Genomic DNA, 18,509 nt, shown 5'->3' on the forward strand with positions numbered 1-18,509 from the left:
AAAGAGGAGGGATTGAAACTGTCCTGGACTAACATTTCAAAGGTAAGTTCACTTAGAAACATCATTTCTCAAAATGACACGATCTAGTTGGCTTTCACTTCCTACTCATCTCATGATCTTGGCTCCACAGAAATTATGCTTTAGAAGCAAATTAATAAGCTAAATTTCTTGTCTATGATTCTGTTTTGACTTACCTGTTCAGCTTATTTCTCAAGGACTTTCTAACTTTTAATTCTTCTAGGTAGAGTTGCCTGTAGGTTTCCAACTCTGTTTTAGTCGAATCTTCTTGAGAAGTCTTCATTGTAGAGACCTGAGATTCCAGATCTCTAATTCTAAGTTCCATTTGACTTCTCGTTGAAGCATGAGCATTTTCTCTTAACTGGTCCAAGTCTTCTTGAGCTGCTGCTTGTGCCTAAAGCAAATTAACAGGATAGTTTTAAAATAGCTATAAACTGAATAACTAATTATACCTGTTTCCTTTAGTTCGGAGTCAATGATTCAGAGAGCAATTTTAAATGAAAAAAAGCTCAAATGTAAAATATTTATCATATCATAAATATCATATCATATTTATCATATGATTTATAAAATTAAAGTTGAATCATTCTTGTATTAGTATTCACACAATCTGATAATTCAAATAGTAGAATCAATGACAAAATTTTAAAAGTCAACAATAAACTTAAGAATAATCCAAGTACAGTGCAATTTTTAAATCATTTTTCTTTTCCTCTTCATAGTGAGACTAGTTGTTTAAATCATCATTTTTTCTTATCCTCTCGATTTAGTAGGAATAATGATGAAAACTGAAATCTTTAAAGGGGGGAACAAATGCCTCCAGAAATCTACAAATTACCATAAAGCAAGTAGAGGAAACCCCTACAATACATCTATCCAAAATGTAATTTGCAGTGAAATGAATTACAGCACATTACAGATCAATCAATTAACCTGTAAAAACAGGTTGACTTCGTGTAATTTTTCTTCTATGTCCAGTCGTGCTCTTTCTTCAATCTCCCGTTTATACTGTTCCACTTGACTGCGTTCTACCATATTCATTTCCATAAATTGTTTCAATTTTACTACTTCTTGCTGTAACTTCTTGTTATTGCTCTCTAGTTTTTCACGTTCTTCTTCGAAAGATTTCATTGATAATAACTCTTGTTGAAGAACTTGATTTTTTGCATCCAGGTGTAGACATTTTGAAGATGTAGTTTCCAGTTCTGTTGTAAGGACATCAGCCTGCATGAATAAAACACTATAATTTGGAAGGGAGTGAAAAGAGTCTAACTCAAAACTACTATGAAAAAAAATGTTTTTTTCAGATTTTAAGTAATCTCTATGCCCAGTGTGATGCTTGAACTCACAATCTCAAGATCAAGAGTAACTGAGCCAGCCAGGCACTCAAATTTTAAATAAACTCATTTGCAATAAAATGTTACCTGTCTTAGAATGTGGAACCTTAAACAACTCAGAAAATCAAGAGCCAAGTTAAAGCCATCAGGTGTTACTGAAATAGATCTTTGCTATCATTCTCTTTACTACACAACATTTGCACTCAATTCTATACTTTTATTTTCTATGATTTTTTCATATCTTTCTTTCATAAGTCCCCTCTTAGGAGAAAGTCTCTTGGCCCTTCCCCCATCTTAACACTCCATAACTTTTAAAGAAGTTTTAGCAATATCATATTGACTTATGTATGCCCACGTCAAAAAATACGTCCCAAGATAAGACTCTGGAAATAAGACTCTAATTCATGAATCTATAAGTAATGACTCTAACACCATGGTCTGTTTCTGAACTGCAAATGTTTTATGCTAATTTGAAGTGCATTCACAGGAGAAATGATTCTCCAGGATGTGTTAAGAAATCACATCTCCCAGTATAAAACATTAATTGGATGATCCACATATTTTTTGAAGCAAAAAAATATTTAATTCAATACTGTTATCTTGTAATCCATTGTTACTTTCCAGAAAATAAGAGATCATACTAAACAAAAACAACCACAACAACAAAACTGGTGGAGTTTCAGTGATGCTGAGTTGGGAAGGACTTCCATCCATTCTATATGATTGGTAAGACAGGGTGAATGGATGTGGTGGTTTAATAAATTCGTTGATACTTCTGTGAAAATTCCTCCCCTTAAATATATGCTGGCTTCAGTAACTGGTTTCTAGTGAACAGAATATGCAGAACTGCTGGGATTTTTTTAAAATTTTTTTTTAACATTTATTTATTTTTGGGACAGAGAGAGACAGAGCATGAACGGGGGAGGGGCAGAGAGAGAGGGAGACACAGAATCGGAAGCAGGCTCCAGGCTCTGAGCCATCAGCCCAGAGCCCGATGCGGGGCTCGAACTCGTGGACCGCGAGATCGTGACCTGAGCTGATGTCGGACGCTTAACCGACTGAGCCACCCAGGCGCCCCAACTGCTGTGATTTTTAAGGCCAGTTTAGAAAATGTGATACAGCTTCCATCTGACTTTCTTTCTCTAGGGAAGCTCACCCTTAGAACCCAGCCACCACGTTGTGAGGAATCCTAGGCTACCTAGTGAGTCTTCGTGTAGATACTCCAGCTGAGACTAGCCAACGTCCTAGCCAAAGGCCAGCCTCAACAGCCAAACACGTGCGTGAACAAGCCTTTAGATGATTCTAGTCTCCAGCTTCCAGTTATGCCAGCTGATGCCAAATGAAGAAGAAATGAGTTGCCCTACTCTGCTTTGCCTAAAATAAGATTGGTGAACAAGAGAAATGCTGTTTTGAACTACTAGGTTTTGAGGTGGCTTATTATGCGGCAGTAAATTGCTACCACAGATACTGATACTAAAAATGGTGTGCTGCTATTCAAAAAACCCTAAAAGTAAACTTCCTTTGAACCAAGAGTAGGTGGAAGTGGAAAGATGTAGAAAAGCGTAAGGATGAGACCCAAAAATGGCCTCCACAAGACTCTTAGTGGAACCCTGAAGGCCTATGAAGAGGCTGACAGCAAGGGTCTCTAAGCAAGTGAAGAAAATGACACTGGAGGAAAGGAAAGTCATGCTACAAAATACCTGAAAGTGAAACGGATAGGAAAGAGAAACTAAAGAAAGACTATGCAACTGAAAGGAACCAGGACTTACAGGGTTCAAGTATCTGTTTCTCCTTTACAGCCTCTCTACATGTTGAACTGTCAAATAATGCTAAAATAAAGAAATGGCTTTTGGGTTAAGAAAAAATCCAGGGTGCTACCAGGAAAACAGGAAGATTTAAGGTATGCCTCCAATTTCTTTAAGGATCTTAAGAGTGTAAGATTTTTTTTTAAAGTAGGTTCCACACCCAACATGGGTGTGGAATTAGCATAAACTCAGCACCCAGAGATCAAGTGTCACATGCTCTACCAACTGAGCCAGCCAGGAGCCCCAAGAGTAGACGAATTTTAAAGGCATTTTCCTATAAGAGCTTCACAGGAAACTGAAGCGAAAAGCTTATCTCAAAAGGACTTGCGAGGGTCGCTTTGCTAAAACACGACATGAAATCCAGTAATATTTACAGAAAACTAAAAAAGGTAAGAGATTTATAGTAGCAAACATACTATTTGCTACCTTGGACTAAAAGGGGCCAAATAGTGTAAAATGAAAAGAGGCCTTTGGGTCTTAGAAGTCCCACAGGGAGGAAGCAGGATGAAAAAACAGCTGCAAATACAAGTCATTCCTTATGAAAAGGAAGGAACCAAGAGTTTAAAGAGTAAAGAAAGGGAAGAGACATGGAGGAAGTATTCCCGTGGTTAGGACTAAGTCCTAACTTAAGAACTGACAGCATGCATCAGGCTATATTTCAAAACTCTTATGGACTATGGTGCTTCCCATCTTCTTTTTCTGAATGGGAGAGTCTTCAGCAGTTGACTAGAATGTTCCATTTGTGAGTGGTAAATAACTGTCTCTTTCGTTCTCAAGTCCTCATATTGAGAACCCTTGCAATCAAGGGGCTATACTTGAGATACCATAACCCAGGCAGCTTATCCCCACTGCACCTGATTAAGATGGTAAGATCTTGGACTCAAGCCCTGAAGCTGATGCCATGATAACTGAGACTTGCAGGAGGTATTCGAGGGGGAGGGGAGTGAATGTATTTTTCAGGTGGGAAGAATACAAACATTTGTGGCCAGCGGGTAAATTATACTACTTTTTAAAGGTGTCCATAGGTTTTAAATATTAATTCCATTAAAAAAAAAGGCCATGGAACAACCTTAGTGACTTGCTCCTAATGAACAGAATATGTGACTATGATCCTGTGTGTATTCCAAGCCTAGATGACAAAAGGCGATACAGCTTCTGCCTTGCTCTGTATCTCAGGCTGCTTACTTGGAATCTAGCTCCCCATCTAGTGAGGAATCCTAGGCCACAAAGAGGGTCTAGGTGTGTCAGTTTGTTTCTGCTGCCTCCTGAAGTCCCAGGCAACAGCCAGCATCAACCACCAGACGTTAGTGAACAAATCTTCAAATGGATCCAGCCCCAAACCTTTCAGTTGCCCCACCTGAAGCTGAGCAGGGCAGAGACTACCTGTCCTGGCCACACTTTTCCTAACAGATTTGTGAACAAAATAAATCTAACCTTTGGGGAGTTTGTTAAGAAAAAAACAAAAATGATAAATTGAAAAGTGGATGAAAAAAAAGATATAAGACACATAAACTTGTATAGGAGAAATTGGTCTCCATTAAAGTAGGATATAATAAATGTTAAGATTAATTTATTAACAACCAATGGTGCTCATGAGAAGCAGATAACTAGAAGCAAGGTCTAAGAAATTTTTCTCTCAGTTTTTCCCCAGCTAGGATCATATTAGCTGTTCATTTTCCATATATGGCCTTTATTATGTTGAGGTATGGTTCCTCTAAGCCTACTTTGTTGAGGTTTGTATCATGAATGGATGTTATAGTTTGTCAAATTCTTTTTCTGCATCTATTGCAATGATATGACTTTATGCTTTTTTGAAAATTAATATGAGATATCACATTCATTGATTTGCAAATATTGAACCACCCCTGCAAACCAGGGATAAATCCCATTTGGTTATAGTGAGTGATTGAATGATTTTTTTATTTTATTTTATTTTATTTTATTTTTTTTTATTTTTTTTTATTTATTTTTTAATATATGAAATTTACTGTCAAATTGGTTTCCATACAACACCCAGTGCTCATCCCAAAAGGTGCCCTCCTCAATACCCATCACCCACCCTGCCCTCCCTCCCACCCCCCATCAACCCTCAGTTTGTTCTCAGTTTTTAACAGTCTATTATGCTTTGGCTCTCTCCCACTCTAACCTCTTTTTTTTTTTCCCTTCCCCTCCCCCATGGGTTTCTGTTACGTTTCTCAGGATCCACATAAGAGTGAAACCATATGGTATCTGTCTTTCTCTGTATGGCTTATTTCACTTAGCATCACACTCTCCAGTTCCATCCACGTTGCTACAAAAGGCCATATTTCATTTTTTCTCATTGCCACGTAGTATTCCATTGTGTATATAAACCACAATTTCTTTATCCATTCATCAGTTGATGGACATTTAGGCTCTTTCCATAATTTGGCGATTGTTGAGAGTGCTGCTATAAACATTGGGGTACAAGTGCCCAACATGCAGAAGGTTGAAACTAGACCACTTTCTCACACCATTCACAAAAATAAACTCAAAATGGATAAAGGACCTGAATGTGAGACAGGAAACCATCAAAACCTTAGAGGAGAAAGCAGGAAAAGACCTCTCTGACCTCAGCCGTAGCAATCTCTTACTCGGCACATCCCCAAAGGCAAGGGAATTAAAAGCAAAAGTGAATTACTGGGACCTTATGAAGATAAAAAGCTTCTGCACAGCAAAGGAATGATTTTTTTAATGTTTATTTTTGAGAAGGATCACAAGCAGGGGAGGGACAGAGAGAGAGGGAAACACAGAATCTGAAATAGGTTCCGGGGTCCAAGCTGTCAACAGAGCCTGACACTGGGCTCAAACCGATGGACCATGAGATCATAACCTGAGCTGATGTTGGATGCTTACCTGACTAAGCCACCCAGCTGCTTCTGCCCCCGGTGAATGATTTTTTAATGTATTGTTGGATTCAGTTTGCTTATTTTGTTGAAGATTTTTGCATGTTCATCAGAGATGCTGGCCTGTAATTCTCTCTGTGGCGTCTTTATCTGGTTTTGGTATCAGGGTAAAGCTGGCATAGAATGAATTTGGAAGTTTCCCTTCCTTTTATGTTTTTCTGGAACAATTTGAAAAGGACAGGTTAATTTTTTTTTTTTTTTTTTTTTGTATTAGCTCTTCTTTACATGTTAAAATTTACGTCTGAAGGCATCTGGTCCTAGACTTGTGTTTGTTGAGAGTTTTTTGATTCTTGATTCAGTTTCCTTGCTGGTTATTGATTTTTTTTTCAAATTTTCTATTTCTTCTTGTCTTACTTTGGTAAGTTATATATTTCCAGGAATTTATTCATTTCTTCTAAGTTGTCCAACTTGTTGGCATACATTTTTTCACAATATTCTCTCATAAATGTTTGTATTTCTGTGGTGTTGGTTCTTATTTCTACTCTCACATTTGTGGTTTTATTTTGGTCTTTTCTATTTTCTTGTTGATTACTCTGGCTAACACCTTATCAGTTTTAATTTTTACAAAGAACCAGCTCTAGGTTTCATTGATCTGTTCTAGTATTTTCTGTTTTCTGTTTGTCTATCATTCATTTCTGCTTTAATCTCTTTTTTTAAATTTTATTTTGAGAGACACCACACATGAGTGGGGGATGGGCAGAGAGAGAGAGAGAGAGAGAGAAAGCAAAAGAGACAATCCCAGACAGGTTCCATGCTGCCAGCAGAGAGCCTAACACGGGGCTCGATCTCACAACTGTGAGATCATGGCCTGAGCCAAAATCGAGAGTCAGACACTTAACCAGATAAGCCACCCAAGGGCCCCTGTTCTGATCATTATTACTTGCTTTCTTCTGCTGGCTTCAGGCTTCATTTGTTGTTCTTTTTCTAGCTCCTTTAGGTATAAGGTTAGATTGGTTGAATTTTTTCTTGCTTCTTGAAGTAGGCTTATATTGCTATGTACTTCCCTCTTAGGACCACGTTTGCAGCATGTCAAAGGTTTCAGACCATTGTTTTTTTTTTGTTGTTTTTGTTTTTTTTTTTTAATTTCCATTTGTATACACGTAATTTTTTAAGTTTCTTCTTGTATCTCTTGCTTAACCCATTCCAGTGTAGTAGCATGTTATTTAACCTGCATGTATTGTTTTTAATAATTAAGGCCTGTTTTTTGTTTGTGATCCATTCTTGAGAATATTCCATGGACACTTGAAAACAACGTGTATTCTGTTTCAAGATGGAACGTTCTGAAAAAATCTCTTAAGTCCAATCTGGGCCACTCTGTCATTCAAAGCCATTGTTTCTTTTTCTTTTTTTTTTTTTTTTTATTAAATATATGAAATTTATTGTCAAATTGGTTTCCATACAACACCCAGTGCTCATCTCAACAGGTGCCCTCCTCAATACCCATCACCCGCCCTCCACTCCCTCCCACCCCCCATCAGCCCTCAATTTGTTCTCAGTTTTATTTAAGAGTGTCTTATCCTTTGGCTCTCTTCCACTCTAACCTCTTTTTTTTTCCTTCCCCTCCCCCATGGATTCCTGTTAAGTTTCTCAGGATCCACATAAGAGTGAACACATATGATATCTGTCTTTCTCTGTATGGCTCAAAGCCATTGTTTCTTTGGTTGTTAAGATCTGTTGATGTAAATGGGGTGTTAAAGTACCCTATTACTGTCTTATTATCAATTAGTTCCTTTATGTTGGTTATTGTTTTATGTACTTGAGTGCTCTTGTGGTGGGTGCATAAATGTTTACATTTGTTAGATCTTCTTATTGGATTGTACCCTTTATTATGATATAGTAGCATTCTTTGGCTCTTGCTGCGGTCTTTGTTTTTGGTTGTTTATTTATTTTGAGAGAGACAGAGTTGGGGAAGGACATAGAAAGGGGGAGAGAAAATTTCAAGCAGCCTCCATGCTGTCAGCCTGGAGCCCAACATGGGGCTCAAAGCCACCAGCCATAAGATCATTACCTGAGCCAAGACCTAGTCAGTTGCTCAAATGACTGAGGCACCCAGGTGCCCCACAGTCTTTGTTTTAAGGACTCTTTTGTCTAACAAAAGTATCGCTATTTTTTTTCTTTTAACGTGATAAATTTTTCTTCATCCCCTCGCTTTCATTTTTTTTTTAATAGAATTTATTGTCAACTTGGCTAACATACACTGTGTATAGTGTGCTCTTGGTTTTGGGAGTAGATTCCCGTGGTTCATCACTTATAGACAACACCCAGGGCTCATCCCAACAAGTGCCCTCCTCAATGCCCACCACCCACTTTCCCTTCTTACCCACCGCCCCCATCAACCCTCTCTTTGTTCTCTGCATTCAAGAGTCTCCTATGGTTTGCCCCTCTCCTGCTCTGTTTGTAACTATTTTTCCCCTTCCCTTCCCCCACGGTCTTCTGTTAAGTTTCTCAAGTTCCACATAGGAGCAAAAACATATGATATCTGTCTTTCTGTGACTTATTTCATGTAGCATAATACCTTCTAGTTCCATCTATATTGCAAGAGATAGCACGATTTCACTCTTTCTCCTTGCCAGGGAGTATTTCAGTGTATATATAAACCACATCTCTTTATCCATTTATCAGTTGATGGGCATTTAGGCTCTTTCCAGAATTTGGCTATTGTTGACAGCACTGCTATAGACATTGGAGTACATGTGCCCCTATAAATCAGCATTCCTGTATCCTTTGCATAAACTCCCAGTAGTGCTATAGAGGGGTCGTCGGGTAGTTCGATTTTCAATTGTTTTGAGGAACCTACGCACTGTTTTCCAGAGCGGCTGCACCAGTTTGCATTACCACCAACAGTGCAAGCATCCCCTCACTTTCAATCTGCAGGTGTCTTTATGTCTAAAATGAGGTTTTTATAGGCAGCATACAGATGGGTCTTTTTAATCCATCCTGTCACCCTAGGTCTTTTGGTTGGGAGTGTTTATTCCATCTATGTCCAAAGTAATTATTGACAGGTATGTATTTATTGTCATTTTACTACTTGTTTTGTGGTTGTTTCTGGAGATTTTCTCAAATCCTTTATTGTTTTTCTCCCTTTGATGTCTTTCTAATTTGCTTTAATGATATATTTGGATTTCTTTCTCTTTATTCTTTGCATGGTTATTAGTGGGTTTTGGTATATGATAAGCATTAATTTGTATATCACCTCTTCTGCGTGTAGCAGTCTATATTAAGTTGATGGTCACTTAAGTTAGAGCTCATTTTTTTTCTCCTCCCCATGTTTTGATAAGCTATTATATTGTATATCCTTTTGGGGGGCATTCCTTGATATTTTTTTTACAGAAATATACATTTTTACTGCTTTTACATTTCCTTCCTTTATACTGTCACTTTTGATCTCTCCTTTCCACTCAGAGTCCCCGATAATATTTCTTACAGGCTGATTTAGTGGTCACAAACTCCTTCCATTTTTGTTTGAGGAATTCTTTATCTCTCCTTCTATTATGAATGATAGCCTTACTGGATAGAGTATATTTGGCTGCAGATTTTTCTCATTCAGCACTTTGAATATATCATGCCATTTCCTTCTGCCTTGCAAAGTTTCTGTTGAAAAATCTCCGGCTAGCCTTGTGGGTTTTCCCTTGGAAGTGAATGACTTGTTTTGCTGCTTTTAAGATTTGTAGCAGTGGGGCGCCTGCGTGGCTCAGTCGGTGAAGCATGACTTGATCTTAGCTCAAGTCGTGACCTCGCAGTTCGTGGGTTTAAGCCCTCCAGTGGGCTCTTCATTGACAGCACAGAGAGTGCTTGGGATTCTCTGTCTCTACCCCTCCCATGCTTGTGTCTGCGTTCTGTCACGGAAATTAAAAAAAAAAAAAAGCAAAAAACAAAACACTAAAAAAAAAGATGTTAGCAGTATATTTTGCTAATTTAATTACAACATGTCTTGGGTGTTGATTTTGATGGAAGTTCTCTGTGCCTTCTGGATGTGTATGTCTGTTTTCTTCTCCACATTAGGGAATTATTCAGTTATTGTGTCTTCAAATCAATTATCTGTCCCCTTCTTTCTGTCTTCTTCTTCTGGGACTCCTATCATATGAATGTTTTTACATTTGACGGAGTCATCGAGTGTCTTAAGTCTATTCTTGCATTGGATAATTCGTCTTTGTCTTCTTCAGCTTCACTGCTTTCCATTACTTTGTCTTCTAGGTCATTAATTTGTTCCTCTGATTCTTCCAGCTTGCTGTTCATTTTTACTGCCCTCTTCATCTCTGATACTTGAACTCTTTTATGCCTGTGGTAAGGGTCTCTCGGATGTCTTCCATTCTTTCCTCAAGTCCAGTGAATATCCTTATGATCATGGTTTTAAATTCTCCATTAGGCGTGTTATTTACATCTGTCCCATTTAGGTCTCTGGCCATGGCCTTATCCTGTCCTTTCATTTGGGATAAATGCCTCTGTCTTTTCATTTTGTCTAAATATCTGCCAGCTTCTGTGTGTTAGAGAAGCCAGTTATGTCACCTGCTCCCGAAAGTAATGGACTTAGGAAAAAGACGTCATGTAATGCCCAGGGTCTAGCACTTCAGGGAGTGTCACCAGTGTGTGCTGCATGCGGTCTGCTGTTGTGTTCTGGCTATGCTATCCTTCAGGCCAGTCATCTGCAGAGGCTCTCTTTGCCTGGTCTGGTGAGTGTTTGGTCCCTGGCCTGAACATAGCGAGTTTTAACTAGGTGTGCTCTGGTCTGCTTAGGAAATGAGACCTGTCACCACCTCTCCTGGAACTGAGGCCAAGGGAAACTCTCTGGTTGGGAGATGTGGTGTGGGCAGGCATTTGTCCTTGTCTTCTGGGGGAGGGGTAGCTGTGCTGGAACTCAAGCAAGAGTGATTGAGAAAGGTAGTTCCACCAGAGTGCAAGGGGGTGGCGTTTGGTGTAAGCAAGTTAGGTACCCAGTGTTAGCAATGCACTGCTTCTTACAAGTGGCTTTATGTTTGTGGTGAGGGGCAGGAGAAGGAGATGGTGCCAGCCAGCGGCTTTGTTCCTACAGACAGGTCTCTCTGAACTTTGCCTCTGAGGGACGTGCTCTGAGAAGAGCAAATAATCTCCCCACTGTGTGCCCCAGGCACTCTTCAGACCACTCTACCCATGCTATATGCTCCCATGTTGTTTGCCTGCCCTCTGTCCATGAGCAGTGCAGTACCTCAGGGCTCTAAACCAGCTAAACCGGATTCCCTTTAAAACTCCAGACTTTACGCACTACTGGTTGCAAGAACTCACGAAATTTTTCCAAGCCAGTGGCTATGGGGAAATGTTCTCTTTGTGCATTCCCTTGTGCGTTCCTCTCTCTCACCCTTACCCACAACCTCAACTCCCTCCCCTCTGCAGAAGCCAGGATCTGTTTCTCTTCTAGACGACATTTCTGCATCAAGGACCTTCTTTGATGTGGCCTCTTCTCTCCCTTTTGTTGTGGAGTTTGTTCTGTCAGTCTTCAGGTCAATTTCTGGGGTATTTAGGGTGAGCTGATTGTTATCTAGTTGTATTCGTGGGACGAGGCAAGCCTAGAGTCCTCCTACTCCTCTGCCTTCTTCCTATCTCTAAGATCTTTTTCTAAGATTCCCTTCAATTCCAACAATTCTTACAAGTAGGAAGGAATGCCTCTTTAGAATGTCCCCTCAAGTTAAGGTAGAAACACAGAGACATACGATTTGAAGCACAATAGTTGAAAAACTAGAAAGAGTCAATTTGATAACCAAAATTGGGCCTTTGATCTGATTTAAATTAAAGGAAATAGGCAGTTTTGAGTATTTTTTAATCCATTGAATGCTCAATCTTCATTCTCCTTTCCTCAGTGAGGAAATAAAGAGAATATTATGGAATCATTTTTCATCTTTTCAGTAGCAAAACAAATGCACTGTCCTTTAGCACTACTTAAATTAACTGCATATTCTCCTTTACCTTACTCCAACCTTCTTTGTGTGGGGAGGTAAGATCACTTCATCTTTGTGTTGTCCCACAATGCTTCTCCATATCATACAAGTTGGCTTCAAAAGTTTGTTGTCATTCAAATTACCAATCTACTATTTGTCTCTGATAAATCAACTTAATACTACCTCACTTTGTACAGCTGTATTATTTGAATGATGTAATGTTTATTCCATTAATTATACACTTAGCTAAAACATATAGGTATGCATATCTTTCTACTTAAGTGAAAGAAGGGGAAACAGGCTACCGTGTTTTCCAAGAATGTAGGTTCTGTGCCAAGAACAGGATTAACACCAGTGTTACACACAAGAACTAGGTCAAAAGAGGATCTCATTGTGAATTGTAAGATGATGGGTTAGCAAGATTGCTTAACAGGAAAGAGGAATAGCCCAGAGTTAATCTTTTCCTTCCTAGATGGTGAAAACTATGGATGAGTCTATGCATTATAATGAGATAATAAAACATAATGAAGTAAACGGTAGACTGAGTCAAGAGATCCTATGGCCAAGATATGATGGAAATGAAAGTGGGCAGCACTGACTGAGACACTAAAAGTTTGCACAGGCGGGGAACCTGGGTGGCTCAGTCAGTTGAACCTCAACCTCTCAGGTCATGATCCCAGGGTCATGGGATCAAGACCCCTGTCAGCCTCCACACTAAGCGTGAAGCCTGCTAAAAATTCTCTCTCCTCTCTTCTCTCTCTGTCTCTCTCTCTCTTTCCCTACACAGCCCCTCGTCCTGCTTGTGCACGCTCTAAAAAATATATAAATATAAATAAATAAATAAATAAATAAATAAATAAATAAAAGTCTGAACACACTAAAGAAAGAGCATTTTATGTTTTTGAGCCTGACTTCACATCGAGTCATGGGGTCAGCAAGGCATAGGCTGGCGAAAGGGTCCTTCAAGAAACAAAAATCTCTATAGGAGCAAAGTTAAGTTCTACTACATTGACTTTTTATTATTACATAAGTGACTGGTAATTTGCAAGATAACACGGAAAAAGTTTTCATAAAATTTGATATGGTACTGGCATAAGGACAGACATATAGATCAATGTATTAACATTGAGAATCTAAACATAAACTCTCACATTATAGTGAACTGATTTTCCACAAGGGTGCCAGACAATTAAATGGAATAAGACTAGTCTTTGTAACAAACGGTACTGGGACAAATGGATATCCACATGCAAAGCAATAAAATCAGACCTCTACCCCATAGCATATATAGAAAATTAACTTAAAATCTAAGAGCTAAAATGATAAAACTCTTGGAAAAAAGCTTACGTGTATGTGTTTGTGACTGGATTTGACAATGATTTCTTAGACATGACACCAAAAGACAAAAGCAGATTAAGTTTATTTCATCAAAATTAAAAACTACTATGTTTCAAATATCACCATCAAGAAAGTGAAAAGGCAAGTGACTAAATAGGAGAAAATACCTGAAAATCCCATATCTGCTAAGGGATTTGCATGTAGGATATTTAAATAACTCTTCCAATAATGAAAAGACAATCCAATATAATAACGGGCAAAAGAATGGATTAGTTCTTTAAAGACGATACAGAAATGGATAATAATCACGTTAAAAGGGAGATGTTCGGGGTGCCTGGGTGGCTCAGTCAGTTAAGCTTCTGACTTGGGCTCAGGTCACGATCTCACGGTTCATGGGTTTGAGCCCCGCATCGGGCTCTGTGCTGACAGCTGGGAGCCTGGAGCCTGTTTCAGATTCTGTGTCTCCCTCTCTCTGACCCTCCCCTGTTCACGCTCTGTCTCCCCGTCTCAAAAATGAGTAAAACGTTAAAAAAATTAAAAAAAAAAGATGTGAGATATATATATATATATATATATATATATATATATATATATATATATATATATATTCATTCCATGGAGTATTACTCGGCAATCAAAAAGAAGGAAATCTTGCCATTTGCAACTACATGGATGGAACTGGAGCGTATTATGCTAAGTGAAATTAGTCGGAGAAAGACAAAACTCATAGGACTTCCCTAGTATGAGGACTTTAAGAGACAAAACAGATGAACAAAAGGGAAGGGAAACAAAAATAATATAAAAACAGGGAGGAGGATAAACACAGGAGACTCATAAATATGGAGAAAAAACTGAGGGTTGCTGGAGGGGTTGTGGGATGGGGGATGTGCTAAATGGGCAAGGGGCATTAAGGAATCTACTCCTGAAATCATTGCTTCACTAAATGCTTACTAATTGGGATGCGAATTAAAAAAAAATAAAACTAAAGATACAACAAAAGAGTAACGCCCCCCCCCCCCACACACACACACAATTTTTCAACCCAGGAAGCCTCTGGTTGGGGATTCAGGAGATAAGGACCTTCTAGAGAAGTCAGAGCTATGGACTGAGTTGGCTGAAAGCTATCTAAGTTTTTGTTTCACAGGGAACACCTTAAAGTGGCAGACAATTTCATGCCATAATCTAAATTCCTTTCTAAAGGGATACACAGAAAATCCCTCGTTATTCTTTAATAAGCTTCACCAGTTTCGGATATTCTTACAAATTTTAGTTTTTGAGACTTTAAAGATTTCTTTAGGACACAGTAGCAGGACAATGCCTAGCACTCTCATTCATAGAAGACTGATCAACAGAGAGTCATGTTACTCGCATGAAAAGTTCCCTATTACTATGTGACTCATTTATAAGACGTCTAGAAAAGAAAATAATTTTCAATGCCTCTTCAGCAACAAAAAGGACCAGTCAAGAGAATGTTCTAATTCCTCTGACGGGTATAGCTGTCTAATGAAACTTGGATGTATATTATATAGCTTTTGCGACTGACAGAAACGAGTTGGTCAGTGTATCTCCCTCATTGCTCCCACTTAGGATTTACAATGAGAATCCTACAAAGGAGGGTGTGTGTTCGAGGACATTAACTGTTCTGCTTGGAAAACAGTTGGGGTTTCACTACATATCAATAAATGAGAATCCTGAATGGCACATTAGTCTTTTCTGAGATTGAATTGTGAAATCTGTGAAAGGCTGATTAACTCAAGTGAGTGGAAAAAGATAATGAGTTTCTGAACTTGCAATGGTAGGAGCACTATGTTACTAGGTAAGGCCCTGACAGAGCAGCCATTTCTCCTTTTTCACTGGCATTTCTTTTCCTTTACAAAATCCAACAAAGAGAAAAGTCCATTCCTTTGAGAAGGACGTTTGCATAACGACCTGCTAGTCATTGTTGATGAAGAGAATAAGTTGCAAACTTGTAATTACAAATTACAACAAATCATCATTAAAATAACCCGTTCTCAAACTCTCACTGAAGGGTTGAGACTACAAGAGAAAGTCAGAATTCAAGATGACATGATCACTCAAAGCGTGCGGAAGTTTGAAACACGCTGAAAAATATTAGCAGGGACTCTCACACATCTGTATGCCAACGTTCACAGCAGCATTATTAACAGTAGCCAAAAGGTGGACTAAACCAAACGCTCACTGTGGTATATATAAAATGTTGCTTTTTTAGACTCACAATGTTTTTATGAAAATGTCACTATAAACATCATTACTTTATGAGTTCAATCAACTTCATCTCTATAGAAAAATTCCATCGCTAATAGCAAGTAGGAACAATATCAACCTAACATTTTGATCAGTGAGATTTTTCCATATGATCCAAAACATTCTTATGTACTACACCTATTGAAATAAGGATTCCTTTTCAGTAGGACAGACATCAAGAGACTGACTTACTAAACTTGTCCTTAACAAGTTGCTCGGAAGATTGTGAATTGGGGCCGCTTGCTGTTTGATGGTTCCTTCTGGCCTGGCATGTTGCACTTCTAGCCTAAAATGCAGATCTTAAGGTAATTATTCTCACAAATAAATTTACAAAAATACCATATAATTTCTGACAAATGAGGGGATTACAGAAATTCTTAAAATTGTATCAAGAGGAAGATTTGGCAATTGAGCCATTTTTCTCATTGTCTTTTGTGGATAAGGTGCAAAATTGAGATATAATGTGCCACAATTCTGCATTTCAAAATAACTAAAAGCTGGAATTTGTATCCAGTTTAACAAGGATATACTGGCATAATGAATACATTTCTCATACTACATTGCTTATCTGTTTTATAAAAATCAAGCTATTTTCTTTGAGGATTAAATTATACTTTTCCATATGATCTTACATCTTCTCAGCATATCTTATGGCCTCTGCATGTTGATCCTTTGCTTCTTGCAACTAAAATAAAGAAAACAATATAATTTTAACTACTGACAATCTAGTAGAAACAATCACCTGTTTCTGTAACTAAATGTTTTTATTTTTTTACTTGAGAGAGAGAGAGAGAACACACACAAGTGGGGAATAGAGGCAGAGGTAGAGACAGAGAAAATCGTAGGCAGGCTCCAAGCTCAGGGTGAAGCCTGATGTGGGGCTCGGTTTCATGACCGCTTTCATGATGTGGGGTTTAGGATCATGACCTGAGTGGAAATTAAGGGTCAGGACACTCAACCACCTAGCCGCCCAAGTGCGCCTGTAATTAAATCTTATTGGACCCAGCCAGGCTCTCCGCTACATGCTGATTGATGGCTACTGTTAGATCGTAACAATAAAGTTGAGCTGCTGCAACAGAGACTATGGCCTACAAAGCTGAAAATGTTTCAATACTCTTCTAGAATAATGTACCAACCTTACTCTGCTACAAAATCAGAACGTTTTTAAATGTTTTTAATTATATATGAGCAGATAAATGTACAAATGTATCTACTGGTGAAATGGAGGAAATATAGGAATTAACCTTATGGTAAACATTTCTGTTTTCATATTACAAACACTGCATCAACTATGATTTTACATATTCACATAGGTGAATGACATTTCTATTCTTGTGATGATAAAACTGAACATGCTGTATTCAGTGACAACAAGATATTTCATGGAAGAGTTTCAGAAGCAGCATCCTAGTAGGAGTCAGAAAGCCTGGGTACGAATTCCCAATTCTGCTCGTTATGAGCTGTATGACCTTGAGCACACTACCTAAAACTTCCGTGTCTCAATCTCTGCATCTGTAAAATGAAGTTAATGACAGCACCTACTGGGGCACATGGGTGGCTCAGTCGGTTGAGCGTCTGGCTCTTGATTTCGGCTCAGGACATGATCTCAGGGTCATGTGATTGAGCCCCACATCAGGCTCTGCGTGGACAGCGAGGAGACTGCTTGGGATTCTCTCTCTCTCTCTCTCTCTCTCTCTCTCTCCCTCTCTCTCTCTCTCCCTATCTGCCCTTCCCACAATCTCGCTCTCTCTCTCAAAATAAAGAACCTTAAAAAAGTTATCTCAAAATAAATAATAATAGTATCTACCCCACTGGGATGTTGGGAAGCTTAAATTAGGAAATAACAGGTGAAAAACTTAGAAGGGTACGTGGCACATAGTCAGCTCTAAGTGTATGCATTTAGCAAGATTACTTTTGCTGTATTTTGCATTCCAATACATTGAGATAGTTAAGGCAGGTGGCATGCCAATACAAGTGGTCCCCTATACAAATTATACTGAAGTCATTCTTCATACCACTGCAAGTGGCAGCAAATGGGGACCATGAGGCCCAGAATCTCTCCTCAGTACTTCACACAACTTTCGCCAATGCCACTAGCAAACAGTACTTTTTTTTCCCCCACTTATAATACTTTTAACTAACTCCCTCTCTATACTACTCAGTGGACAATACTCACGGACTACAGTACAAATAGCACCTCTTAGATTGAGTAATAGATGATTTACATGACCATCAGAGGCAAGGGAAAGCCACTGACATGAATATAATGGAGTCTTGCTAAACCAAAGTTCCTCAATCATTTCATGCCCATACTGTTTATGTTAGGCTGCTTTACTGAGTACTCTGATGAGGAGATTAAGGCTTTGTGGTAACAGCATAACAGAAAAGCTGGCCCCAGAGCTTTACAGTTGGTAAAGTGCTATAAATCTGTAAATCCTAGCACTGGGTGCATAAGGAAAAAAAGATTTCAATTTCTCCTCTTCTAGTAACCATTTGCTTAACTTTTGAAGATTTGTCCATCTATCACGCTGCTTCTCCCCTTGCAGTGGACTCGGACATTCTTTAATGTATCGTCTCATCCACAGAATCAACTTTTCTTCACTTATTTCCTTCTTTTACACTAAAATCTAACTTTCACTCCTATCATTCCACTAAGACATTTTGAGGGTCATCAAGAACCTGTTTTTTAAAAAATTTTTATTGGGGCGCCTGGGTGGCGCAGTCGGTTGAGCGTCTGACTTCAGCCAGGTCACGATCTCGCGGTCTGTGAGTTCGAGCCCCGCGTCAGGCTCTGGGCTGATGGCTCGGAGCCTGGAGCCTGTTTCCGATTCCGTGTCTCCCTCTCTCTCTGCCCCTCCCCCGTTCATGCTCTGTCTCTCTCTGTCCCAAAAATAAATAAAAAACGTTGAAAAA

General features: G+C 38.9%; 1 protein-coding gene and 1 long non-coding RNA gene across 2 annotated transcripts in view; one reads left to right on the top strand and one right to left on the bottom strand.

Moving 5' to 3' along the window:
• The window catches only part of LOC131496442 (ankyrin repeat domain-containing protein 26-like), a gene marked incomplete at its 3' end in the record, with an annotated part of 62,151 nt that overhangs the window by 9,109 nt on the left and 34,533 nt on the right, over positions 1-18,509 (bottom strand). Inside the window, 2 exon segments of the mRNA XM_058701991.1 lie at positions 195-412; positions 952-1,242. Of these exon segments, the coding sequence (XP_058557974.1) occupies positions 195-412; positions 952-1,242 (509 nt within the window).
• On the top strand, positions 12,300-12,532 carry LOC131495996 (uncharacterized). The gene is made up of 2 exons (XR_009254251.1): positions 12,300-12,367; positions 12,466-12,532. It is a non-coding gene; the product is annotated as an uncharacterized LOC131495996 (long non-coding RNA).

This window comes from Neofelis nebulosa, chromosome 15 (genome assembly GCF_028018385.1).
Source record: "Neofelis nebulosa isolate mNeoNeb1 chromosome 15, mNeoNeb1.pri, whole genome shotgun sequence".
Classification (NCBI taxonomy): domain Eukaryota; kingdom Metazoa; phylum Chordata; class Mammalia; order Carnivora; family Felidae; genus Neofelis; species Neofelis nebulosa.